Source organism: Leucoraja erinacea, chromosome 19 (genome assembly GCF_028641065.1).
Source record: "Leucoraja erinacea ecotype New England chromosome 19, Leri_hhj_1, whole genome shotgun sequence".
NCBI classification, from domain to species: domain Eukaryota; kingdom Metazoa; phylum Chordata; class Chondrichthyes; order Rajiformes; family Rajidae; genus Leucoraja; species Leucoraja erinaceus.
In genome coordinates, this window is record NC_073395.1 from 22261091 (window position 1) to 22288653 (window position 27563).

At 46.1% G+C, this 27563-nt stretch overlaps 1 protein-coding gene across 2 annotated transcripts in view; it reads left to right on the forward strand.

Annotated features, from left to right (window-relative positions):
- The first annotated feature begins 1606 nt into the window (after positions 1 to 1606).
- The window catches only part of stab2 (stabilin 2), a 109387-nt gene continuing 83430 nt past the window's right edge, over positions 1607 to 27563 (forward strand). Inside the window, exons 1-12 of one of the 2 annotated variants that reach the window (XM_055650629.1) lie at positions 1607 to 1784; positions 6051 to 6184; positions 6833 to 6948; positions 14328 to 14413; positions 16811 to 16880; positions 18195 to 18290; positions 19045 to 19170; positions 20497 to 20693; positions 23398 to 23531; positions 24071 to 24204; positions 25430 to 25512; positions 26653 to 26802. In XM_055650629.1, coding sequence (XP_055506604.1) covers positions 1713 to 1784; positions 6051 to 6184; positions 6833 to 6948; positions 14328 to 14413; positions 16811 to 16880; positions 18195 to 18290; positions 19045 to 19170; positions 20497 to 20693; positions 23398 to 23531; positions 24071 to 24204; positions 25430 to 25512; positions 26653 to 26802 — 1398 coding nt within the window. In that variant the 5' untranslated portion in view covers positions 1607 to 1712. Of the gene's footprint in view, positions 1785 to 2400; positions 2596 to 6050; positions 6185 to 6832; positions 6949 to 14327; positions 14414 to 16810; positions 16881 to 18194; positions 18291 to 19044; positions 19171 to 20496; positions 20694 to 23397; positions 23532 to 24070; positions 24205 to 25429; positions 25513 to 26652; positions 26803 to 27563 lie in introns of those variants that run through there. The other variant, XM_055650628.1, reaches the window with a different exon arrangement.

Below are 27563 nucleotides of genomic sequence, written 5' to 3' on the forward strand. Positions count from 1 at the left end.
GTCGCCGTAGCGGCCCATTGGGGAGCGGATTCCTCTGGAGTTGGAGGGGGAGGGGGTATTGTGCTGTTTGATCGCCCCCTACTATCCCAGGGACAGGGAGACAGGACGTTCACCGAGGGCGGCCCGCAGAGGTGACAGCGGAACCTCCGGTCGGTCCTCGAAGAAAGAGGAACTAAATCCCCATTCATAACAGAGAAGGTGAGAGTATATTGCGCGGGAGGGTTAATAATTGACAATCTGCTGCTACCTGCCCGCTGAGTTAAAAAGTTCCCACGGTAGACACGATACACAGTGTATCGTGAGTCTTGCGTGGGAACTTTTAAACTCAGCGTGCAGGCAGCAGCAGATTGTCGCTCCCTTCAATTTCACCCCACCTACACCCCTCTGCTTCCCGGCCATGTGTGTGACCCCTTCCCTCCCCTCTCCAGCACCCCGCTCATTGCACCGGCATGGGGGCTTTGTACTGTCTTCACGACGGCGATGGCTGCAGGTCAGTGCAGTCACCGGAGACGTCAGGACCAATTGGACGTCGACCACCAGGCCCACCGCAAGCACAGAGATCCCAGAGACCCACAGCCAGCAGCCCAGCCCAGCCCAGCCCCGCTCCAACTTCTTCTGCCGGGATCAAGGCGCAAACTCGCGACCTTGCGGATATGAGCCGAGCACTCTACCACTGAGCCAGCCATTAAAATCTACGCAAAAAAATTTCCATTCCGAAGACCGACAAATTCTGAATTATGAAAGGTGTCTGGTCCCAAGGCTTTCGGATAAAAGGTTGTGCACCTGTACCTCTATACTCAACTTTTATACTCAATGGCCATAAAATGCTGGAGTAACTCAGCGGGTCAGGCAGTAACTCTGGAGAAAAGGAATAGGTGGCGTTTCAGGTTAAAACCCTTCTTCAGGCTGAAAGTAGAGGTTTATAGGCGAATTGGCGTCTGTGAATTGCCCCTAGTGTGTAGGATGGGATAACTTAGAATTAGTGTGCAGGGGATTGTATGGGTGATCGTTGGTCAGCGGGGTCTCGGTGGGCTGAAGGGCCTGCTTCCACATTGTATCTCTAAACTAAACTAAACCAAATAACTTCGATAGTAATAAATAATTTTAGTCAATAACTGTGGTGAACTGTGTGGTATCCCCTCTTCAGTCTGACGTATGGTCTCAACCCGAAACGTCACCTGTTATTTTTCTCCAGCGATGCTGCCTGTCCCACTGAGTTACTCCACCATTTTGCATCTATCTTCGGTGTAAACCAGCATCTGCAGTTCCTTCCTGCACATTCTATACTCAATATTCTGACTGATCTGCCTCGCATTTCCCTGAGGTCACCAGTTTACTGAAGTGCCCGCAATAGGAAATCCATCCATTTTCAGGCCACTGTTACAAAACAGCGTTTACGTTTGAGCCACGCCGGGGAAAAAAAGCTGCCGAGGAAGGCGAGATGCCTGCCTTGCATTTTCCCCCAACCTGTTGACAGCCATCGAACGTCCTGTGACTTGAGATAGCAAGTTTTGCTCGTGATGGAGGGACAATCCAGGAAATGGAGGGGGCGGAGGATGGGAGAACGGACTCTAAAATGTCAAGGAGATGGGAAGTGAGAAACTACTCTGGACACTGCAGAGGAAGCTCACTGAGGAATGTCGTCCCACTTTTAAAAGGGAGAGCTGAGATAGACTGCAGATTGTAAGATTCTGGGAATACTACGCAGCGAGATGAAACGCCAACACATCATAAGTCTGCAGATGATGTTACTGGCAGCTTGCGTGGCTGACACCCTGCTCCAGGTACGTTTTAGTTTTTGTGAGGACAGACCCACTATTTATTCCTGTCCGAATAAGGGTCTCGACCCGAAACGTCACCTATTCCTTCTCTCCAGAGATTTTGTCTTAACACAGTTTATGGCTCTGTCAGCTGCCAAAAAAACCATGATTAATAAATAATTTTAGTCATGTACCCAGTGAACTGTGTGGTATCCCCTCTGCTTCTGACGTATGGTCCCAACCCGAAACGTCACCTGTTATTTTTCTCCAGCTCAGGCGCTCTCTGTGTTCCAGTTTGCTTTCTCACCATTTTGCGTCTATCTTGGTGTAAACCAGCATCTGCAGTTCCTTCCTGCACTTCTATACTCAATATTCTGACTGATCTGCCTCGCATTTCCCCTGAGGGTCACCAGTTTACTGAAGTGCCCGCAATAGGAAATCCATCCATTTTTCAGGCCACTGTTACAAACAAGCGTTTTACGTTTACATGAGATGCCTGCCTTGCATTTTCCCCCAACCTGTTGACAGCCATCGAACGTCCTGTGACTTGAGATAGCAAGTTTTGCTCGTGATGGAGGGACAATCCAGGAAATGGAGGGGGCGGAGGATGGGAGAACGGACTCTAAAATGTCAAGGAGATGGGAAGTGAGAAACTACTCTGGACACTGCAGAGGAAGCTCACTGAGGAATGTCATCCCACTTTTAAAAGGGAGAGCTGAGATAGACTGCAGATTGTAAGATTCTGGGAATACTACGCAGCGAGATGAAACGCCAACACATCATAAGTCTGCAGATGATGTTACTGGCGGCTTGCGTGGCTGATACCCTGCTCCAGGTACGTTTTAGTTTTTGTGAGGACAGACCCACAGTTTATTCCTGTCCGAATAAGGGTCTCGAGCCGAAACGTCACCTATTCCTTCTCTCCAGAGATTTTGTCTTAACACAGTTTATTGGCTCTGTCAGCTGCCAAAAACCATCAGTTTAATTTTAGTTTGCACCACTCTGTACCCAGTGACGCAGCTGGGAGAGCCGCTGCTTCACAGTACCAGAGACCCGGGTTCGTTCCAGACCTCAGGCGCTCTCTGTGTGGAGTTTGCACTTTCTCCCCGTGGCTGCATGGGTTTTCTCCGGGTGCTCCAGTTTCCTCCCACGACCCGAAAACCTGCAGGTTTGTAGGTTAATTGGCCTGTGCAAATTGTCTCTAGTGTGTAGGGAGTGGATGTGAAAGTGGGATAGCATAGAACTAGTGTGAGCAGGTGCTCATTGGTATCTTTAATGGAGCGGCACAGTGGCGCAGCAGTAGAGCACCCAGGGAAAACCCACGCGGTCACAGGGGGAACATGCAAACTCCCTACAGACAGCATTTGTAGTCCGGATCGAACCCGGGTCTCTGGCACTGTGAGGCAGCAACTCTACTAGCTGCACCACCGTGCTGCCCCCTATGTTGATGTTCTACAGCCTTGAGAAGACACATTCAGCTGGTAAACTGGGGCGAGGAAGAGACAAGGAAACTTGTGTTGCTATGTATGAGTTGTTGCAAGAGTAGTGACAGAAAACACAGTTAAAAGCTCGTGGGAAACTGGGTGAATAGTCACATGGTAAATAAATCACAAGAGAATGGGACGAAATGGCTCTACCTAGACAATGATAGGCACGGTGGCGCAGCGGTAGAGCTGCTGCCTTACAGCGCTTGCAGCACCAGAGACCCGGGTTCAATCCTGACTACGGCTGCTGTCTGTATGGACCTGTGACCTGTGTGGGTTCTCCGAGATCTTTGGTTTACTCCCACACTCAAAAGACGTACAGGTTTGTAGGTTAATTGGCTTGCTATAAATGTAAACTGTTTCTAGTGTGTGTAGGATAATGTTAGTGTGCAGGGATCGCTGGTGGGCATGGACCCGGTGGGCTGAAGGGCCTGTTTCCGCACTGTATCTCTAAATTAAACTAAACTAAACTAAACCCTTTCACTGGACCCAACGTGGGTACGACAGACTGGATGGGTCAGAAACAGATGTATATTAATAGTTCCATCGTGTTGTTGCTTCACACACACTTTCCAAGGATGATGTCTAAGTTCTACCTTATCTGTTCAAAGCAAGGAAAGATGAACTGTTATCTCTGAACACAGCTGGGGTTATTGCATTTGTGCTTTTGTGCACTGTCTTTAGTTTGGATCAAGTCCAGTTCTCATTCATGGGTGTTAAAGTTTGTCTTAAAGCACACTGGTGCATGTTCAAACTGTTAGGAACTGCAGATACTGGTTTACACAAAAGGAACACAACATGTTCACGAGTTTAATCCCCGGGATGGCGGAACTGTCATATGAGGAATGACTTGAAAGAGTGGGCTTGTATTCACTGGAGTTTAGAAGGATGAGAGGATATCTTATAGAAACGTATAAAATTATAAAAGGACTGGACAAAGCTAGATGCAGCAAATGCTCCCAATGATGGGGCAGTCACATTCTAATAATAAAGGGTAGGCCATTTAAAACTGAGATGAGAAAAAATGTTTTCACCCAGAGAGTAGTGAATTTGTGGAATTCTCTGCCACAGAAGGCAGTAGAGGCCAATTCACCGGATGAATTTAAAAGAGAGGTATAGCCCTGTCCCACTGTACGAGTTCATTCAAGAGCTCTCCCGAGTTTAAATAAAAATCAAACTCATGGTAAGTACGTAGAATGAACGTAGCGGGTACGTCGGAGCTCGGGGACATCTCTTAGCGGCTCGTAACGCTAGCGGCAGGAACTTGGGAAATGCGGTAAACTCAGGAAGACTCATAAAGATTTTTTAACATGTTGAAAAATGTCGAAGAGAGCCCCGAGTACCGACGAGCGGCCATTACCGTAAATCCCCGAGTTCGAATCAGAGCAAACTCGGGAGAACTCTTTAAATGAACTCGTACAGTGGGACAGGGCTTTAAGATAGAGCTCAAGGGGCTAGTGGAATCAAGGGATATGGGGAGAAGGCAGGCACGAGTTACTGATTGTGGATGATCAGCCACGATCACAATGAATGGTGGTGCAGGCTCGTTGGGCTAAATGGCCTCCTCCTGCACCTATTTTCTATGTTTCTATGTAAATTGAAGGCATTAATATGTAAGCCATCTATCTGTATAGATCTGTATAATCTACTGCATGTGTGTCATATCTGTATACTTTGGATGACTTGATTCCAATCATGTATAGTCTTTCCAATGGCTGGTTATTTATGCAACAAAAGCATTTTACTATACCTCAGTACATGTGACAATAAACTACCATAAATTAAAGTGCTGGAGTAACTCAGCGGGTCAAGCAGCATCTCTGGAGAACATGGATGGGAGACATTTTGGGTCGGGACTCTTCTTCAGACTGATCTTGCCTGGCTTTGTCCTGCCCCCACCTCTCTTCCAACTTTCTCCCCACCCCACCACGATCAGCTTGAAGAAAGGTGCCAACCTGAAACATCACCTATTCATGTGCTCCAGAGATGCTGCCTGACCCGTTGAGTTACTCCAGCACTATTTATCCTTGGTTTGATGTTCACTTGGTTGTGTGTGTGTGTGTGAGTGAGATTCCATGCAACGATGATAGAGCCAGTCATAGACTTGTAGAGTCACACAGCATGGAAACAGGCCCTTCGGCCCAACTTGCCCACACTGACCAACATGTCCCATCTACACTAGTCCCACCTGCCTGTGTTTGGCCCATATCCCTGTAAACCTATCCTATCCATGAACATCGAAATGTTTCTTAAACGTTGCGATAGTACCTGTCTCAACTGCCTCCTCCAGCAGTTCATTCCATTAAAAAAACCCTCAAGTTCCCATTAAATCTTCCCATCCTCACCTTAAACCCAAGGGGTCACAGCTTAAGGATAAGGGGGAAATCCTTTAAAACCGAGATGAGAAGAACTTTTTTTACACAGAGTGTGGTGAATCTCTGGAACTCTTTGCCACAGAGGGTCGTCGAGGCCAGTTCATTGGCTATATTTAAGAGGGAGTTAGATGTGGCCCTTGTGGCTAAGGGGATCAGAGGGTATGGAGAGAAGGCAGGTACGGGATACTGAGTTGGATGATCAGCCATGATCATATTGAATGGTGGTGCAGACTCGAAGGGCCGAATGGCCTACTCCTGCACCTAATTTCTATGTTTCTATGTTTCTATGTCCTCTGGTTCTGAAATCCCCTGCTCTGGGCTCATGATAAGGGGGCATTGCAGTGTTTATAAATGGTTGTTATTCCAAGTGGGATAAAATTGTCACTTCAATTAGAAGCCTCACTCCTCACGCTACTGTTTCACTTCAACAGAAATCGAACCGTTGTGACAAGAAAGTTCTATTCAGCAGTACTACCCACTGCCGCTCCTGTGTCCTAAACGCCAGGATACGGTGTCCGCAAAATACGACGCAGGTCACCAAAGGGGTCGGATCAAGGGACTGCAGGTAATGAAACCAGATCAAAAAGTAAGAGCCATGGAAAGATCATAAGTGATAGGAGCAGGTCTGCTCCGCCATTCAATCATGGCTGATCTATCTTTCCCTCTCAGCCCCAGTCTCCTGCTTTCTCACCAACACCCGTGACACTCATAAAATGAAGAATTTATCAATCTGCACCTTAAAAATATCCATTGACTTGGCCTTGAATTCCGCAGATTCACCTCCCTCCGACTAAAGAAATTCCTCTTCATTTCCTTTCTCAATGTACATCCTTTTATTCTGAGGCTGTGGCCTCTGGTCCGAGACTCTCCCACTGGTGGAAACATCCTCTCCACATCCGCTTTATCCATGCCTTTCACTATTCGGTAAATTTCAATGAGGTCCCCCCCTTATCCTTCCAAATTCCATCGAGTGCTGTCAAATGTTCATCATATGTTAACCCAATGATTCCTGGGGTTCATTCTTGTAAACCTCCTCTGGACTCTCTCCAATGCCAGCACGTCCTCCCTCAGATATGGGGCCCAAAACTGCACACGCTACTCCAAATGCGGTCTGAATAGTGTGTTATAAAACCTCAAAGTGTGGGTAAAAGGATGCCACAAAGGATCTTTACACTGAGTTGGTGAGTTTCCTTTTTCTTTTGCTCTGTGCTAGATACCGGATCCCACTCCAAAAGTTCTTCCTATCAGTGCCTGGCTGTCGTCATGTTTGTTTGAAGGATATCATCGAGCATCATTGCTGCTCTGGCTACTGGGGAGCTGACTGCATGGGTAAGAAGTCATAGTCACGAGTCCAAAGTCCAGAGACTTTTAATGTCATGTGTCCTGAAACAGAACAATTAAAGTCTGAAGAAGTGTCTCCTTCTCTCCAGAGATCCTGCCTATCCCACTGAGTTACTCCTGCATTTTGTGTCTATCCTCTCTCCATATCCTTCTGTGCTTGTGTTCTTAACACTGACCTCTATTAGAGTCATTTCTTAAAGAACCTTATTGAGTTCTTTATAAGTTTATAAGTCATAGAACAGAATTAGGCCATTCGACCCATCGTCTACTCCAGTGATTCCCAACCTGGGGCCATGGCAAATTTCAGGGGGCCACAGAAAATTTTGGGGATTTAGGGGGCCACAGGTTCAGTGAAGGGGGCCGCTTTTTTTCCGCTAATAATGTCAGGGGGGCCACAGAAAAATTAAAGATCCCAAGGGGGCCATGCGCTAAAAAAGGTTGTCTACTCCACCATTCGATCATGGATTTCCCTCTCAACTCCATTCTCATGCCTTCTCCCCATAACCTTTGGCACCCCTACTAATCAAGAAACTGTCAATCTCTGTTTTATAAAATACCCAATGACTTGGTCTTCACAGCCCTCTGTGGCAATGGCTCTATCCAAGCCTTTCACTACTTGGTAATGATATCGAATGAAAAAGCTTTTTACTGTATCTTGGTAAACATTGCAATAAACTAAACTAACCTAACTTGAGTAACTTCCAATAGTGCAAATAATCTATTCTAAGGATGCAGAATAATGAAGGTTTTACTGTAATTTTATCAATAACTAAAATTGGTTGCTAGACTGAGATTCAGCAGAGAAAAACGTGAAGAATTCTGCCTGTGTGGCTTTAGCATTGTTATCCAGTAAGCCTACTTGTTGTTTCCTTATTGATAAGAGGGCCCATTAAATCTACAGTAGGTGAAACCTTCGAGTTTTAAACATCCTGCTTTTATGGACCAGTTTACTAGCCTTGAGAAAGAATTGAAGGGGAATAGGAAATTGTGTGGCTTCACTGACCTGAGGAAGTCTCTGTCACAATGCCGGCCATTGTCAACGAGGAATATTAGCTCATTAAAGTTGTTCCACTGGTTGAACAGCTGCCAACCTCTTGAAGGCAACGGGAAAGTGTTGAGTCAACATGCAAGCATCAACAAAATCATGAAGCTGATGGCCAGAGATGCTGCCTGTCCCCTCTGTGTCTATTTTAGGGGAATCTAGAACCAGATGACATAGGCTTAAGGTGAGGGGGGAAAGGTTTAATACCAGCCTGAGGGGTAACATTTGCACACAAAGGATGGTGGGTGTATGGAACGAGCTGCCAGACGAGGTAGTTGGGGCAGGTACTGTAACAACATTTAAAAAACATCTGGACAGGTTCATGGATAGGAAAGGTTCAGAGGGATATGGGCCAACACAGGCGATTGGGACCGGCATAGATGGGGTATCTTGGTTGGCATGGACAGGTTGGGTTGAAGCGCCTGTTTCTACGCTGTATGGCTCCATAAGAGCCTAATTGTACACAGCTCTCCATGGTCTCACTGAGGTCCCATATCGTTGTTGTCTGCGCAAGGAACTAAGAAACCAAGGAAGTAAGGAACTCCCAAAACTTTACCCTGTGACCCAAGAGCAGGCAGGATGGGGACTTCAAGATCATGGTCTTTCATGTTGTCACTCTTATCCTCTTAAAAGTCAGAAGTTATGGGTTTTGGAGGCACAGTTGAAAACTTGCTACCGACCCGTCTTAATGAAGCCCAAGGGAAATACAACACCGCAGTAGACACCTTCAGTCCACAAGGTCCATGCTGAATATCAACCACCCATTAATCTACTAATTAACCTAACAACCTCCATGTCTTTGGGATGTGGGAGGAAACCGGAGCACCCGGAGGAAATTCACGCAGTCACGGGGAGAATGTGGAAACGGGACACCCAAGGTCAGGATTGAACCTAGGTTTCTGGGAAAGCAGCAGCACTACCAGCTGGACGGGCACGGTGGCGCAGCGGTAGAGTTGCTGCCTTTCAATGGTTGTAGCGCAGGGGGCCCGGGTTCGCCCCCGACTACGGGTGCAGTCTGCACGGAGTTTGTACGTTCTACCCGTGTCCCTCCCACGTTTTCCTCCCACACTCCAAAGAAGGACAGGTATGTAGGTAAATTGGTTTGGTAAACTTAAAAATTGTCCCCAGCATAGTGTTAATATGCGGGGATCGCCGGGCGGTGCGGACTCGGTGGACCGAAGGGCCTGTTTCTAACTAAACTGAACTAAACCCGGGTTCGATCCTGACTACGGGTGTTGTTTTTACGGTCTTCCTGTGACTGCCTGGGTTTTCTCCGGGTGGTCGGGTTTCCTCCAAAGACGTTGAATTGGCTTCTGTAAATTGTCCCTAGTGTGTTGGATAGAGCTAGTGTATGGGCGATTGCTGGTCGCTGCGGACTCGGCGGGCTGAAGGGCCTGTTCCGGCGCTGTATCTCTAAAGCTGTGCCTCCCACAGCAAGACCCGAAAAAGCTCCTTGATATGTTAACCTGATGAGAGACACTTCAGACTGTTACAGGTTTGTGGATTCGTCAACTATGTTGCCCAGTCAAGAAAGCAAGCGTTCCATCTAAGCATTGCAGTGATGGGAGCAAGGCTTCCTTCCTCTCTACTGCAAAGCCTGACTTACACTGAATGTCCAGAATTTTGACGGCAAATGTCATTCATGTCAAGCCACCCCATGTTTCCTGAATGATAAGAAAGCTTACGACTGCTCCTATTAGGTTAAGTCATCAGCTGTTGACCTTTTAGTAAAATGTCTCTGCGCTGGCCTTTCTACTTGATTGGTAGCAGCACAGCACAATGGAGATAAGCACAGTGCTGGAGTAACTCTGTGGGTCAGGCAGCATCTCAGGGGAAAAAAGATGGATGATGTTTCGGGTTGGGACACTTCTTCAGACCTGAAAAGTCACCCATCCTTTTTCTCCAGAGATGCTGCCTGACCCGCTGAGTTACTCCAGCACTTTGTGCCTATCTTTGGTATAAACCAGCATCTGCAGTTCTTTGTTTCCACGTAAAGGAAATAGGGATATGTATTGCATTTGTCGGGTTATGGAGAGTCAAGGAGCACTGATACAGGCCGTTCGGCCTGACCTGTCCATGCTGACCAAGATGTCCCATCCAAGCTAAGTCCAAGCTGTATATCTAAAGTAAATTAAATTAAAAATTAATAGCATATTTCATTAGTAGCGACTCGTTTACTGTCTCAATGTAATCTGCTATTCTTGTGCTCTTGTACTTGAGTATGATTGTGTCTCTGTAAAGGAAGATTTTTGACTAAACTATATGCAAAAGTGGAAATTTACTATATTAAGGTACATGTGACATATAGTAACACCGAAGTAACATTCAAAGTACCATGCAACATTTAAGGGTGGCACCATGGCGCAGCGGTAGAGTTGCTGATTTACAGCACCAGGGATCCGGGTTCAATCCTGACTACGGGTGCTTTCTGTACTGAGTTTGCACGTTCTCTTCGTGGATTTTCTCCGGGTGCTCCGGTTTCCTCTCACACTCCAAAGGTTAATTGGCTTGGTTTAATTGTAAATTGTCCCTAGTGTGTGTAGGATAGTGTTAGTGTGCGGGGATTGCTGGTTGGCACGGTCTCGGCGGGCTGAAGGGCCTGTTTCCGAGCTTTATCTCTAACTAAACTAAACTAAACATTGAATGATGATGTCAAGCTGGAAAGGGTGCAGCGAAGATTTGTGAGGATGCTGCCAGGACTTGAGGACCTGAGCTACAGGGAAAGTATGAGCCTGCTCGGACTCTATTCCTTGGGGCGCAGGAGGATGAGGGATGATCTTACAGAGGTGTATAAAATCATGCGAGAAATAGATAGGGCAAAAGCACAGAGTCTCTTGCCCAGAGTAGGGAAGTAGAGAAACAGAGAACTTAGGTTTAAGGTGAGGGGGAAAGTGTTAATAGGAACCTGTGGGGTAACTTTTTTACACATAGGGGGTTCAGTGTATGGAACGTTTTTACACATAGGTAGTTGAGGCAAGTATTATTGCAACTCTTAAGAAACATTTAGGCAGGTACATGGATAGAATAGGTTTAGAGGGACACGGGCCAAACGCAGGTAGGTGGGACTAATGAAGATGGGACATGTTGGTCATTGTGGGCAAGTTGGGTCGAAGGGCCTGTTTCCATGCTATATGACTCTATGACTCTCTTACCATTGATATGAGCCTCTTTGACATACATTGTAGAGTAGATTTGGTTGAAAAGATGACTGTTGGTTGTGTGACTAGGACTAGGAATAGAAGATAACACCAGGTCTTTCAGGGGAGAAGTTGGGAACGCTTGATGCGGCTTGATCTGCTGAGTTACTCCAGCACTTTGTGCCCTTTTGTGTAAACCAGGTGGAAGGAGACGGAGGAAAAGGGGAGTAAAGTGGGAGCAAATCCAGGAAGGGGTACAGGGAAGAGGGGGGGACGGGGGTGGAAAGGGGGTAGGTGGGTGGGTGGTGTAGGGGGGGGGGGGGGAGAAGGGGGTGTGGGTTGTTAGCAATATTGTAGACAGCCCAGGCCAAAGACCTGCTGATTGTGACAAAAGTGCAGGGAAAGTGTTCTTCAAACCCTAACACATTCCTTATCTGTGACACAGCACACGGGCAGGAATCACACAATCAATAATGTATTTGTGGGGAAATGGTAAATCACTGCTAATGACTCCTCTGAAGTGGCCAGTCAAGGATAATGAACATTCCTCTGAGAAAAAAATGTGCTGAAAGTGACAACAAAATGAGAAGCAATGGGTACATTGAGAACTATAGAAAAATCCCTTTTGCATGCAATGTGTGAGCATAGGAACAGGAGACGACTATTCAGCCCATCTATCCCGTGTTACCATTCAATAAACACCCCCCTTTCACCACAGATCCCTTTAGAGCTCTGCTTAACAACAACAAAATAATTCAGATTATAAATTAGCAATTGACCTAACATTTTGGTGAAGAGAGTTAATTTTAGAAACATTTACTTTGTCTATTGCGTCAGACAGTGTGGAAACAGGCCCTTCAGCCCAACTTGCCCTTGCCGACTAACATGCCCCATCAACACTAGTCCCACCTGCCTGCAGCCTCACCAATGTCTTACACAACTGCGCCATGACCACCAACTTATATGCTCAATATCAACACTGCCTAACTTCACTCTTGAAAGCAGTGAGTTCTGCTCTCCACGGATGCTGCCTGAACAGCCGAGGATTTCTAGCTTTTTCTGGTTTCATTTAAGTCACAAAAGACCGGGCTCTGCTCGCTGGCCAGAGGCTTTCCAATCGGTTTCTTGCTGTAGTGTATGGCGTTTCGGTTATAAATGGATAATAACGGTTTGCAATGGTTTTTAATTTTTTGATAAAGAGCCAGATTTAGTTTAGTTTAGAAATTCAGCGTGGAAACAAGCTCTTCGGCCCACTGAATCCACGCTGACCAACGATCACCTGCATATTTGACTTGACTTTAGACTTTGTAGATACAGTGTGGAAACAGGCCCTTTAGCCCATTGAGTCCGCTCCAACCAACAATCACCACATGCAAACAAGCACTATCGGACACACTGAAGGCAAATTACAATTTTACCAAAGCCAATTAACCTGCAAATCTTTGGAGTGTGGGAGGAAACTGGAACACCTGGAGAAAACCCACGCGGTCACAGAGAGAACGTACAAACTCCATCCAGACAACTAGTTCTATCCTACACAATAGGGACAATTTACAGAAGTTGATTAACCTACAAACTTGTGCGTCTTTGGAAAGTGGGAAGAAACCCATGCGGTCACAGGGAGAAAGTACAAGCTCTGTACAGATAGCACTTGTAGTCAGGATTGAACCCAGATCTCTGGGGCTGTAAGGCAGCAATTCTACCGCTGCCCCACTGCGCCGCCCTTTTTCCATACGTTATCTTCAATGTTTAGAAAACATTGCACAAACACTTGGGTCAGATTGAAAGAATGTTCAACATTTGCAACAGCCATTGAAACTTGAGGAAATTAATAAAAAATTACAGCAGGTACCCACCTGCCCAGTGGCATTGTGATTGTAACAATTAACGTTCGTCAGTGAATTATTGCTTGACGTAGATTTTAATTCCAACATCAAATGTTCATTATGTTTGCAATTAGCAGCCACCAGGAACACCTCAAGTTACTTGAAGTAGGAGCCATAAATCTAAGGTGGTTCCTGATATGCAGGATGGGGAATGCAGGTTACACTTCAGTAGCCAGCTAGCATGAAGACATGGAACATACTCACACATAGTGTGGCTGAAGCAAATGGGCATAGATTCATCTGAAGGGATCTGGAAAAAAAACGTGAGGATAAACATATAGAAAGATAGGGCGAGAAGATGCCTAGGGGGCTGAAATGTTAGCATGGGCTGTTAGGGCAGAAAGGCCTGTGTGTTTTGTGTAACTGTGTGTACGTTCCACCATAGTCGGGAAGACCACTTTCCCCACAGTTATCGGACAATTGAATGCTGCTCCCATAATTTAGAGTGTAGTCTTGATCACACAACCTACCTATTTGTGGCCCTTGCACTTTTTTTTAAATACCTGCACTTTATCTGTAGCTGCAAACAATCTAACGCTGTAACACTATATTCTGCATTCTGGTTTGTTTCTCTTTGCACTACCTGTTGTGCTTGTGAAACTAAAAAGACACATAATGTTGGAGTAACATCTCTTATGAATAGATACCATTTCGGATTGGGACCCTTCTTCATATAGGGCTTGATTCATATTTTCATAAGTTACAGGAGCAGATTTAGGCCATTTTGCCCATCGGGCTATACTGCCCATTCAATCATGGCTGATCTAGCGTTCCCCCTCAACCCCCTCTGATTAAAGAAATTCCTCTTCATCTCCTTTCTAAAGGTACGTACTTTTATTCTGAGGCTGTGCCCTCTGGTCATAAACTCTCCCACTTGTGGAAACATCCCCTCCACATCCACTCTATCCATGCCTTTCACGATTCGGTAAGTTTCAATGAGGTCCCCACTCATCATTCTAAACTCCAGGCAGTACAGGCCCATTGCTGTCAAACGCTCATCATATGTTAACGCCAATTGTACCTGGGATCATTCTTGTAAACCTCCCCTGGACCCTCTCCAGCACCAGCACACCCTTCCTCGGATATGGAGCCCACAACTGCTCACAATACTCCAACTGCGGTCTAACCAGCGCCTTGTAAAACCTCAGCATTGCTTCCGTGTTTTAACATTCCGGATTGTACTCGTGTGTCGTATGATTTGACTCAATGACATACAAACTAAGTTGTTCACTGTACCTTGATACACCGGGCAATAACAAGCCAATATCAATACGCACTGATATTTCTCTGTTATAATTACAGAATGTCCAGGAGGTGCAGCGGCCACTTGCAGCAACAGAGGAGTTTGTTCCGACGGCATGGGAGGGAACGGCAATTGTAATTGCACGGTGGGTTAACGCTTTAAACGTCTAATAGCTAACGTTGCCCAAGGGAAAGGCTTTCATGAACACCACTGAGCTACTCAATGCCATATCAGTGAGCTGAGTGTGACTGCCAGGCAGATTGTGCACCTTGATTCTCACACCTAATCTTGGGATCACATGAATTCCACATCTCTGGGACCATTGGATGGTGTAGAGGAACTTGCTTCTCCCCTGGCCGTGATAACAACAGAGCTTGGAGATTGGAAAATAGACACAAAGTGCTGGAGAACTCGGCCAGTCAGGCAGTACCTCTGGAGAAAAGGAATAGGTGGCGTTTTGGGTTTAGACCCTTTTTCAGAATGACAGTCAAGGGAGAGGGAAACTAGAGGTATGAAAAGGTACATAGGACAAATGAATGAAAGGTATGCAAAGAACAAATCAAAGCCAGCAGCAATGATCAAGGAACGGTGGAGCCCACAATGGTCCATTGTTGGCTGCGGAAAAGGTGTAAACGAGTAGATACAAATAGTGAAACTAAGCAGGAAGACAGAGAAACTGGCAGGGTGACAAGGATGGGAGGGGGACGAAGAGTGCGGAAAACTAGAGGCGTGAAAAGGTACTGAAAACATCTGAGCTGGCACCAATGGCCAAGGACCCGCAATGGTGGTGAGAAGGCTTACACAGACTCTGACAGGGACTGGCAGAGGTGGAGAGTGGAGGTACATGCATGGTCATTTGGATAAACTCAAGGAAAAACATGGTGACAGAGATTTGGGAGACAGTGGAGCAGCAGTAGAGTTGCTGCCTTACAGCACCAGAGACCCTGGTTTAGTCCTGACTACATGTTTGAATGTTCTCCCCGTGACCGCATGGGCTTTCTCTGGGTGTTTCGGTTTCCCCCCACTTCCCAAAAACATTATGGTTTGTAGGTTAATTGGCTTTGGTAAAATTGTAAAATTGCCCCTCGTGTGTGTAGGACAGTGTTAGCGTACGGGGACTGCTGGTCGGCGCGGACTCGGTGGGCAGAAGGACCTGATTCTGCATTGTCTCTCTAAACTAAACTAAACTAAACGCACAGGTATGTAGGTTAATTGGCTTCAGTAAAATTGTAAAATTGTCCCTAGTGTGTTGCATAGTGCTGGTATACAGGGATTGCTGGTCAGTGGGGTCTCGGTAGGCCGAAGGGCCAGTTTCCGCACTGTTTCTTCCCAGCTCTTATCATCCAAATGAATCATCATATCACCAACTAAAATCGATCCTGATGTACCATCTACCTTTTGGAGACCCTTGGACTATCTTTAATCAGATTTGACTGGACTTTATCTTACACTACATGTTATTCCCTTTATCCTGTATCTGTACACTATGGATGGCTTGATTGTAGACATGAACAGTCTTTCCACTGACTGGATAGCACGCAACTAAAAAGTTTTTCTCTGTGCCGCAGTACACATGACAATAAACCTAACTAAACTGAATTAGACTAAAGATTCAGCATGCTCCAAGTGACCTGATAAAAGGGGCTGTAGCAATGCTGAGTACTGGATGTTAACAAATATCTTAATTGACAATCAGATTCAGACGATCACTGAAATGCCAACTGCAGTGCTGGCATTCCTTGTTATCCGGTTTACTTCCAACACTGAGTGAGGGGGAAGGGGATAGGGTTGATGGGGGTTGGAAGTTACTCAGCAGGTCGGAGAGGTCAAAGAGTTTAAGTGCTCATTTAAAAGCCAGCCTGGCTTCCTGTTTTGACACATCTGAATGAGTGAACTCGGCACCAATCATTGTTTTACAAGGAATGTACAGAACATACTCTCTCAATTTTTGACGACTACACACTTTCTTCTTCTGGTGACCCTTGAATGTTTAGTTCAGTTGAGTTTAGTATATTGTTAGTGTACCGAGGTGCAGTGAAAAGCATTTTTTGTGTTACATGCTATCAAGTTATCGGAAACACTATACATGATTACAGTCGAACTGTTCACAGTGTACAGATATAGGATAAAGGGAATAAGGTTTAGTGAAAGATAAAGACCAATAAAGTCCGATTAAAGATAGTCCGAGGGTCTCCAATGAGGTAGATGGGAGGTCAGGATCGCTCTCTCTTTGGTGAGAGGATGATTCAGTTGCCTGATAACAGCTGGGCAGAAACTGTCCCTGAATCAGGAGGTGTGCGTTTTCACACTTCTGCACCTCTTGCCTGATGGGAGAGGGGAGAAGAGGGAGTAACCGGGGTGAGACTGGTCCTGGATTATGCTGGTGGCCTTGCTGAGGGAACCCAGAGGGATAATTTGTTTCAGAGCATCTCGTCTGGGTCACTTTTGTTAGCTATTCAACACTCTGCCATTCCTCGTGTAAATGACTAAACCCATGTTCGTTCCTCACTATTTGAGCGCTTTTTCATGTTAAATGTTGCAGGTTGGCTTTGGAGGAGCAGCCTGTGAGAAATGTGCCAATGACAACATATTTGGAGCAGACTGCGTCTCGGGTAAGTTTTACCACGTGTCGAGCAGCAAATTAAGCCTGGCTTAGTAATGACATTGTCATCAAACTGCGGGTTTCACAAACAAGGAGGTTTTAAAAATGTTTTAATTTTATTAGATGCAATTGTACAAGGAGAAAGTAATCGACATAACAATTTATACAATTTTCGTACAGCTTCAATTTTAACATTTTATAAACTAATAACTAAATCAGAAAAAAATAGGAAAAAAGGGAAAGAAAAAAGAAAAGAAAAAGAGAAGAACGAATTTCGAAAAAGAGACGAAAAAGAAAAGAGAAAAACCCCAGAACTAATGAAGAAGTGAAAGAAGCGGAGATATATCCCACTACCCTTCCCTACGCCCGCTCATCCGACCCTCGCTCGGTTTTGAGTTTGTGTTCAACCATTATGTTGTTGAAGAAATTCAATTAAAGGAGACCATATTTTGGAAAATTGGTTTGTCAGTCAAGACAAGCCTTATTTTTTCTAGATGTTGTGTCTCGGTCATTTCTGTGATCCACATCTTCACTGTGGAACAAGGAGGTTTTAAAGGGGTCTTGAGGGTCTGAGCTACAGGGAGAGTTGGAACAGGCTACAACTTTATTCTTCAGAGCACTGGGGGATGAGGGGCGATTTTATAGAGGGGTACAAAACCTTGAGAGGAATAGATAAGATAAATGCACAGCGCCTTTTACCCAGAGCAGGGGAACCCAAAACGTCGCCCATCTACGGAGGGAAATGGACAGATGAGGATTCAAGTTGGAGCATCTTTGGAGAAAAGGAGTAGGTGATATTTTGGGTCGAAACCTTTCTTCAGACCCAAGTGGCAGGTGGGTACAGGTGAGGGAGGTTATGATTAGCAGATGATTGGACAAAGGCCTGAAATGAAAAGCAGACAAGAGGCTGTGAGACAAGGAGAGGAGAGGTACAATGTGGAACCAGAGGAAGGGATGTGGATGGAAGGGGATGGGGAAAGGGAATGGGTGTGCAATCAGATGGGGGACAGGGAAGGAACGGGAGAGAAGGAGGGTGGAGGGAGGAGTTGTTGGTTAGTTACCTAAAACTGAAGGATTTAACGTTCCGATTGTACTAGGGACTTTGGGCTTAGTTTTTCTTTAATTTATTTGAACTTTTTGTTGTTTATTATAGTAGCTACTGGGCACTATGTTTGCATATGTGTTGTGCTGCTGCAAGTAAAAATTTCATTGTCTCGTTGCGGGACACGTGACGATAAAACACTCGTGACTTTAGACTCTTGACCCTCTATTGACTGCTTCCTGTGCAAGTTCAACAGAGCAGTTCCCTTCTTTTGTTTTTCAGAGTGTGAATGCGTTCATGGGGACTGCAACGGTGGAATCAATGGTGACGGGACATGCACGTGTTTCACGGGCTACATGGGAGCTAAGTGTGATCAACGTATGTCTGTTACAACATGTGCCATAAACAAAGCCTTGTACGCCAATATAGATCCACCAACAACTTTCCAGCAACTGATGATCCAGTGCCTCCTTTAATCTAAATTCACTTACAAACTTCTTGCATTTTTAAAAAATATCAAAGTTCTAAAGTTGGGGCAGCATGGTGGTGCAGCAGTAGAGTTACTGCCTTACAGCATCAGAGACCCTAGATCAATCCTGACGAAGGCTGCTGTCTGTACGGAGTTTGCACGTTCTCCCTATAACCGCGTGGGTTTTCTCCGGGTGCTCCGGCACCTCCCCTGCTCTAAAGATGTACAGGTTTTTGTAGACCTATTGGCTTTGGTAAGTTGTAAAACTGTCCCTAGTGTGCAGGATAGTGCTAGTGATCGCTGGTCGGCGCGGATACGGTGAACCGAAGGGCCTGTTTCATCGTAATATCTCTGAAGTTTAAAGACTAAATTGTTAAAATGTACCTAGCTTAGTAATATCCCTTTAGTATCGTAGAGTCATAAGGCACGGGAACAGACCCTTCGGCCCAACTTGTCCATGCCAGCCAAGATGCCCCATCTAAGCTAATCCCATTTACCTGAGTTTTGTGGGAGAGGTCGGGATATTGAGGGAGGGGGGCAGTCACAGTGGCAGCAATTAAAATGGGTGAGCGTGCAAGTCCACGGGAATGAGACGAGAATTCTCACAAGTCTCCATAGCGACGCTGCCATGGTTTTAACGAGTACCTCTTCATCTTTCTTAAGCCATACCTGCTTGTCGAGCATTACAGTGTCCTCCCAACACCAGATGCTCAGAGGACGCGGAAACTGGAAAGTTGGCGTGCAAATGCCTGCCAGGTTACCATGACCAGGGGAACTCAAAGTGTGAACGTAAGTACTGTCTGTGGAATAAGGAGATAGTTTCACTCTTCGATTAACAAACTCCCCCTTTTTTATAACTTCAGATGGGTTTTTTTTTAAACTTTTGTTCGTTGTATCAGAACAAGAAGCAATTAATGAACTAAAGATCAATGTCACAAACTCATTAAAGATCCCCACCATCCCCATTATCCGTGCTCCTTTTGTACTGCCACCGTTGGGCATGAAGTACAGAAGCCTGAAGTACCAGGCCGCCAGCTTCAGAGACAGCTACAACAATGAGATTCTTGAACTGACCTGCATAACCCTAATCCTACCTCAGCAACGGAACGCTGCAGGACACCTCTTTCACTAGCATGGATTTGTTGTTGAATTGTGTTATAGAGCCATGAAGTCATACAACATGGGCACAGGCCCACACTGACCAACGTGTTCCATCTATACTTGTTCCACTTGCCTGCGTTTTGCCCATATCCCTTGAAACCTGTAATGTCCATGTACCTGTCTGATTGCTTCTCAAACATTGCAATAGTTCCTGCCTCAACTACCTCCTCCTGCAGCACGTTCCGTACACCCACAGCCCTTTGCATGAAAAGGTTACCCCTCAGATTCCTATTAAATCTTTCCCCCTTCACCTTAAACCTATGTCCTCTGGTTCTCCTTCCCCCACTCTGGGTAAGAGACTCTGTGCGTCCACCCGATCTATTCCTCTCATTACTTTATACACCTCTCTAAGATCACCCCGTTCCAGGGAGTAGTCCAACACCTGCTCAACCTCTCCCTTTAACTCAGGCCATCGAGTCCTGGCACCATCCTTGCAAATCTTCTCTGCACCCTTTCCAACATGGTGGCCAGATCTGAACATAATACACTAAATATGGCCTCACCAACGTTGTCTATAACTGCTTCATGACCTCCCATTTTTAATACTCAATACTTGTACTAACATCTTGTTTGTTTCGCACTAGCTTTTGCTTGTTATTGCCTTGGAGATTCAATATATGAATTGTGTTTGTGTGTTGTCTGAGTCTATGTCAGATAGATGCTGCCGCAGGCAAGATTTTCATTGTAGCTGTATCGCATGATACTAATCCTGACCTGATTTGAAGATAAACACAAAGAGCTGGAGTAACTCAGCGGATCAGGCAGCATTTATGTGGAAAAAGGGTGGGTGACGTTTCGGGTCAGGGCCCTTCTTCAGACTTGACTTGACTTGAACGCCGACAATGCTGTTTGATTACTTGCCAGTGTTTCTCCCAATATACAGCAATTAAAAACATGACACGATCTAAAGCAGTAAAACATAAGTAACAATGAATTGTGTCTTTCTCTTTCCAGCTATTAATCCGTGTCTCAACAATGCCTGTGGTTTGAATTCTGTGTGCACCTTCCTCGCTGCCAACACTTTCACCTGCCATTGTGAAGTAGGTTACCATGGGGACGGGCAGATCTGCCAACTCATCAATCCATGCCAGACCAATTTTGGGAACTGCCCCACAAACTCAACGGTTTGCCATTACGATGGCCCAGGAAAGGTCTGTTCCCTTCATCAATTGCCACAAGCATCTTAACCCCTTGGTTTTATTTTAGTTTGCTTTTTTATTTTCACGTATACCGAGTTACAGTGAAAGGCTTTTTATCGCGCGCTATTCATTTAGTGAAAATAATAATAATAATAATAATAAATACTTTATTAATCCCCTTATTCAGGGGCAATTCAGATGTCCTTACAGCACACTAATAAAAATACAACATAGCATTAAAGAAGAAGTTTAACATTAAAACAAAAAAAACATCCCCCACAATGGTTCCCACTGTGGTGGAGGGCACAAAGTCCAGTCGCCATCCCCATGTCCAACCATAGTCGGGCCTATTGAGGCCTCCACAGTCGCCGCTGTGGAGGCCCGATGTTCCAGGCCGTTCTCGCCGGGTGATGGTGCTCCGGCGTCGGGAGAACCCTCTCAGTGGCTTGGGATGCCAGGAACGGCCGCCTCCTTACTGGAGACCGCGGTTTCCAAGCCAACAGGCCGTGCTGGATGGAGCTCCACCACTGGCGATATCGGCGAGAGATCCCAGGCTCCGCGATGTTAAAGTCAGCGCTGCCGCCCGCAGCTGGCCGCTCCACAGACCCGCGGCTCTGCGATATTTTTATCGGCGGTCCCAGCGCGGCGACCCAGGCAATGCATCGCCCGCTCCAGCACTGTGCCGCCGCCGAAGCCGAGGTTCTGGCCAGGTCCCCTCAGGAAACGCCTCTCCAGGCCCCGCTGGTAGGCCGTGAGGACGGGTCGAAGGTGCTGCTCGGAGGAAAGCCTCTCCGACCAGGTAGGGACTTGAAAAAGCAGTTTTCCCCCCCCCCCCCCCCACCCCACACCCCACACATAAAAAGATTAGACCGCCAACTACACACTTTAATGTATAAAAAAAAAAAAAAAAATGAAGTGTAAAAACGGACAGCTGCAGTGACCGCGCGCGGTGAGACTTGTCCTTGATAACGCTGGTGGCCTTGCCGAGGCAGCGTGAAGTCTAGATGCAGTCAATGGAGGAGAGGTTGGTTTGTGTGATGCTCGGGGCTGCATCCATATTTCTCTGCAATTTATTGCGAGCTGTTCCACAACCGTGCTGTGGTGCATCCCGATAAAATGCTTTCTAACGCGCATCTGTAGAAGTTGGCGAGAGTGGTTGGGGATATGCTGAACTTCCTAAGTTTGCTAAGGTTGTTTGCACAATAACTTGAATGTTTGCAGGAAATCTTCCCTCGAGGGCCATTAGGGACATGTAATAAATGTTGCCCAGCAAAACACCAATGGGCCTGTCCCACTTACGTGACTTTTTCAGTGACTACCGGCACCCGTCATAGGTCATTGCAGGTCTGCGAAAATTTTCAACATGTTAAAAATTCAGCGGCGACCAGAAAGACGCTGCGACTCTTTAGACGACGGAGGAGACTACTCACGACCATACAGGTGACACCCTGGCGACATGCCGCGGAGTGAAGCCTGTATGGTCGTGAGTAGTCGCCCAAAGAGTCGTACCTTGTTCTGGTCGCCGCTGGATTTTCAACATTGTTGAAAATTTTCGGCGACCTCTAATGACCTATGAAAGGATCCGGCAGTCGCCGAAAAAGTCGCGTAAGTGGGACAGACCCATAACTGCTGGAGTAACTCGAAGGGTGTAAGAAGGAACTGCAGATGTTGGTGTACACTGAAGATAGACACAAATTCTGGAGTATCTCAGCGGGTCAAGAAAAGGAGTAGGTGATGTTTCAGGTTGAGACCGTTCTTCAGTAAAAGGAGTCCACCTGAAACGTCATCACCTACTCCCTTTCTCGAGAGATGCTGCCTGACCCGCTGAGTTACTCCAGCATTTTGTATCTAACTCGAAGGGCCTGTTTCCGCGCTGTATCTCTAAAGTCTAAAGTCATATGAATATACAGGCAATTGAGGAATATGAACAACATGCAGGCAGAAGAGATTATTTTAATTTGTCAACAATATTCAGCACAGAGCTGGGCCCAAGGTTTTGTGTCTGTGCTGACACAAGGAACTACAGATGCTGGTTTACCAAATAAAAAAGACACAAAGTGCTGGAGTAACTCAGTAGGTCAGGCAGCATCCCTGGAGAACATGGATAGGTAACATTTCGGGTCAGAACCCTTCTCTAGACAGTTTCGAGTCTGAAGAAATATCACAACCAGAATTGTCACCAGTTGATGTTCTCCAGTGATGCTGCCGGACCCGTTGTGTTACTCCAGCATTATGTGTCCTTCCTTGGTAAAGCAGCATCCGCAGATGCTTGTTTCTACGCCAGAGCATATAGTTAGTCATGGACACGTCATACCAGCCGCATGTTGTTTCAGTGCAAAGACAGAGAAACATTCTGTATGACATGCTGGCTGGTGTACTTCAGCCGGTGGGGCAGCAGTATAGTTGCTGCGTCACAGTGCCAGATACCCGACTTTGATCCTGAGTATGGGTGTCGACTGTGCGCAGTTTGCAGCTTCTCCCTGTGACCGTGTGGATTTTCTCTGGGTGGTCCGGTTTCCTCCCACATGTGAAAGACATAGTATTGAGGTTCATTGGCTTGTGTAAATTGCTAGAGTACAGGATGCAGAAGTGGGATGACACAAAATTAGTGTACAGGTGATCAATGGTTGGTGCGGACTCGGTGGCCAAAGGGCCTGCTTCCTCGCTGTATCTCGAAACTCTCCTAAACTGAACAGAGTCTTTCTTTCTCTTCCAGGCTCATTGTCAGTGTCTGGATGGCTACAACAGCCTGGAACCAGGAAAAGGATGCAGTATGGCTGATGTCTGCAAAACCCACAACACGTGTCATAAATATGCCACCTGCACCACTGTCAATCCAGGAGAGATTGAGTAAGAGTTCACGTAAAGGTCTCGGCATGTGACAATCGACAGGTGTAGACTAAAGATCTCTGATCGGGGATGATTAGTTTAACTGGGGATGAAAGATATGAGGAGCTTTTGATGGCTTTTGAGCCAAAAATCTAGAAGGATGGGGGGGGAGGTCCAATGGAAATCCATTGTATCCCGTTGTCAGAGGCAGAGTTCACCTGTGTCTGAAGAAGAGTCCCGATGTGTACAGAATATATTTTAGCGCTCCAGAGAAAGCGTAGGTTAAAAGAAAAAGAGCAAGGGGCTGCTATGAGGTTGATTGGGAGATCAGGAGTTCAGTGGACACCAAAGAATGGCCTCTTTCTTTGCTGTAAATTACCACTAAACCTTTGAACAATGTGTGATGTGTGTATATATTGATATAATGGTATGTGGACACACTGATCTGTTCTGTATTCATGCCTACCATATCCTGTTGTGCTGAAGCAAAGCAAGAATTTAATTGTCCTATCTGTGACACGTGACAATAAACTCCCTTGAATCTTGAATGTCTTCACCAGGTGTACCTGCAATAAAGGCTATATAGGGGATGGCAAGGTTTGCTATGGAAACATGATGGATCGAATCAAAGACCTGGACACTCAGCCCGGTGGTCTGTGGGAGGGCCAAGTAACAACGGCCATGTTGCTTTTTGGTAATTTATTTTTCCTCTTAATGCTCTGCGATTTGAGATTTCAAAACTATCTTTACTTACAAACTTTCCGCCTCGAGATTTGTTCTGGGTAATTTGTTTGGTCGCCTGCATTAGGGTGGCACAGTGGGGCAGCGGTCGAGTTGATTCAAAAGTGGGATAACATGGAACTAGAGAACGGGGTGATCGATGGTCGGTGCGGACTCGGTGGTCGAAGGGCCTGTTTCCACGCTGTATCTCTAAACTAAACTAAACTAAATTACCACCTTTGGCAGCACAGTGGCACATCGGTAGAGTTCCTGCCGAACACCGCTAGAGACCCGAGTTCAATCCTGACTTCGGGTGCTGTCTGTACGGAGTTTGTACGATTACCCTATGACTGCGTGGGCTTTCTCCAGGGGCTCTGTTTTCCTCCCACATTCCAAAGAATTGCAGGTTTGTTGGCTAATTGGCTTCTGTAAATTGTCCCTGGTGTGTAGCATAAAACTAGTGTACGGATGATCACTGATCGGTGTATCTCAGAACTAAATACAAATTAAACATGATGCTTCTGATGAGGGTAATAGAGTCACACAGCACGGAAACCAGCCCTTCGGCCCAATTTGTCCGTGCTGACCAAGATGCCCATCTAAGTGAAACCCATTTGCCTGGATTTGACCCATATCCTTCTAAGCATTTCCTATCCATTCTTTTGGAAAATAAGATACCAATAAGATTAGTTTAAGATGGGCTGTGTGATGGACGTAGCATAGAGTGGAGGCCTGTGAGGTTAGGTCCCTGGTTCCCATCACGCCACATTCGTGTTGTCACATGTCAAAGTACTGTCAACTCACCGATGGGAAGTTCAGGAGGCTCTGGGCCAAATGGGACATGCCAGGCATGCCGACTTGGTGGCATGGTGGGCAGAAGGGCCTCGTCCGTGCTGTACAGCGCCAGGCCGATGTCTAAGTCATTGTGATCGTCGGTCAATAACTCCAGTACCATCACTCCTATGATTGCCAAAATGGTGGAGGGAAAATGAGTTGTACGAAAGTCTCATCATTAACCAGTTTGTTTTTGATCTGCTCCCAAGAATCCTTAATAAGGGGAAGTGGGATGATGCCGTTTTTGTTGTCAATTATGATATTTTTAAGCACATTAGACTTTATTACTACCATGAAATGTAAATGTAAATTTTTCAAATGACTCCACAATGAATGTCTAAAGTTTCCTACATTTTGTCTCCTAGAAACTGGTTACTCCAGACCACTGACCAGTATGGGACCTTTCACATTATTTCTGCCAACTAACAGGGCCTTTAAAGATGTGGATGTAAGTAACCAGGGCTTTACCTCTCAGTAAACTGGCCCCTCGATTGTAGCTTGGGTGGATTGGAGGAGGCAGCCCAGACCATCACGCAAACCAATCTCCCTTCCATTAACTCCATCCACACTTAACTGCCTCGGCAAGACCACCAGCATAATCAAGGACCAGTCACACCATGGTCACTCCCTCTTCTCCCCTCTCCCATCAGGCAAGAGGTGCAGAAGTGTGAAAACGCACATGTCCAGATTCAGGGACAGTTTCTACCCAGCTGTTATCAAGCAACTGAACCATCCTATCACCAACTAAAGAGCGGTCCTGACCTCCCATCGATCTCATTGGAGACCCTCAGACTATCTTTAATCGGACTTCACTGCACTTTATCTTGCGTTAAATGTTGTGTTGTATTGTTTAGTTTATTGTCACGTGCACTGAGGTACAGTGAAAAGCATTTTGTTGCATCCTACCCAGTCAGTGAAAAGACTATACATGATTACAATCAAGCCATCCATTGTGCACAGATGTAGGATAAGGGGAATAACATTTAGTTCAGGATAAAGAGCAATTAAAGTGCAAGTCCGATTAAAGATAGTTTAAAGGTCTCCAATGGGGTCGATGGGAGGTCAGGACTGCATGCTAGCAGATATGAGGATGGTTCAGTAATCTGATAATAATTGGGAAGAAACTATCGTTGAATCTGGAGGGCTGCGGTTTCACATTTTTGTACCTCTTCCCTTATAGGAGAGCGGAGAAGAGGGAGTGACCGGTGTGAGACTGGTCCCTGATTATCCTGGTGGTCTTGCCGAGGCAGCGTGAAGTGTAGATGGAGTCAATGGTAGGGAGGTTGGTTTGCGCGATGGTCTGGGCAGCGTCCAGAACTCTCCGGTTTCTTGCAGTCTTGGATGGAGCTGTTCCCAAAGCATGCTGTGTTGCATCCTAATAACATTCTACTTTCTACTACGGCGCATCTGTAGAAGTTGATGAGGATTGTGGGGGACATGCCGAACTTCCTAAGCCTTCGAAGAAAAGTCAAGAATAGTGCCATAGAACTGCGAAATCCATTTACACAGCATGCAATAGGTTAGACATCTGAAGAAAATGTGGAAAGTAAACTTTGCTTAGAGCGGATATTTTGCATTTTGTACGCAGATGAAAAGCCTCTTGTCGGATAAGGACAGATCGCGGTACCTTGCAAAGCTCCACATCATTGCTGGACAATTGAGCATTGAAGACCTAAATGACATCAAAGAATTTTTCACTTTGACTGGAAGATCAGGAGCGACCATACGCAGAGAAAATGTGAGTTTGTGGTGTGACTGAAACACAGAACCGTGACCACAACTTTGCTGCCTAACCCTCCAAGTTCCTCGGACACTTTTTGTCTTGCTCTGATTCAACAACGACAAATGGGAAGCAGAGTAAGACTTCATGAAAAGGAGGACATTCTTGTTCAGTTTAGTGTAGAGTTACAATGTGAAATGAGTGGGTTAACATATGATGAGTGTTTGACGGCACTGAGCCTGTACTCGCTGGAGTTTGAAAGGATGAGGAGGGTTCCTCATTGAGACTTACCGAATAGTGAAAGGCCTGGATAGAGTGGATGTGGAGTCGAGTTCAAGAGGTCACAGCCTCAGAATAAATAGAGGTACCTTTAGAAAGGAGATGAGGAGGAATTTCTTTAGCTAGAGGGCGGTGAATTCATTTCCACAGACGGCTGTGGAGGACAAGTCAATGGATATATTTAAGGCGGAGATCGACAGATTCTTGATTAGTATGGGGTGTTTATGTGGAGAAGGCAGGGGGATGGGGTTGAGAGGAAAGATAAATCAGCCATGGTTGAATGGCGGAGTAGATTTGATTGGCCAAATATCCTAATTCTGCCCCTATATGAACTGTGAACGGGCTCTTCAGCCCCATCGAGTCCACACCGACCAGCAATCCAGGTACACTAGATCTATCCTACACGCTGGGGACAATCCACAGAAGCCAATTAAGCTACTAACCTGCACCTCTTTGGAATGGGGGAGGAAACTGGAGCACCCGGGGAAAACCCACGCAGT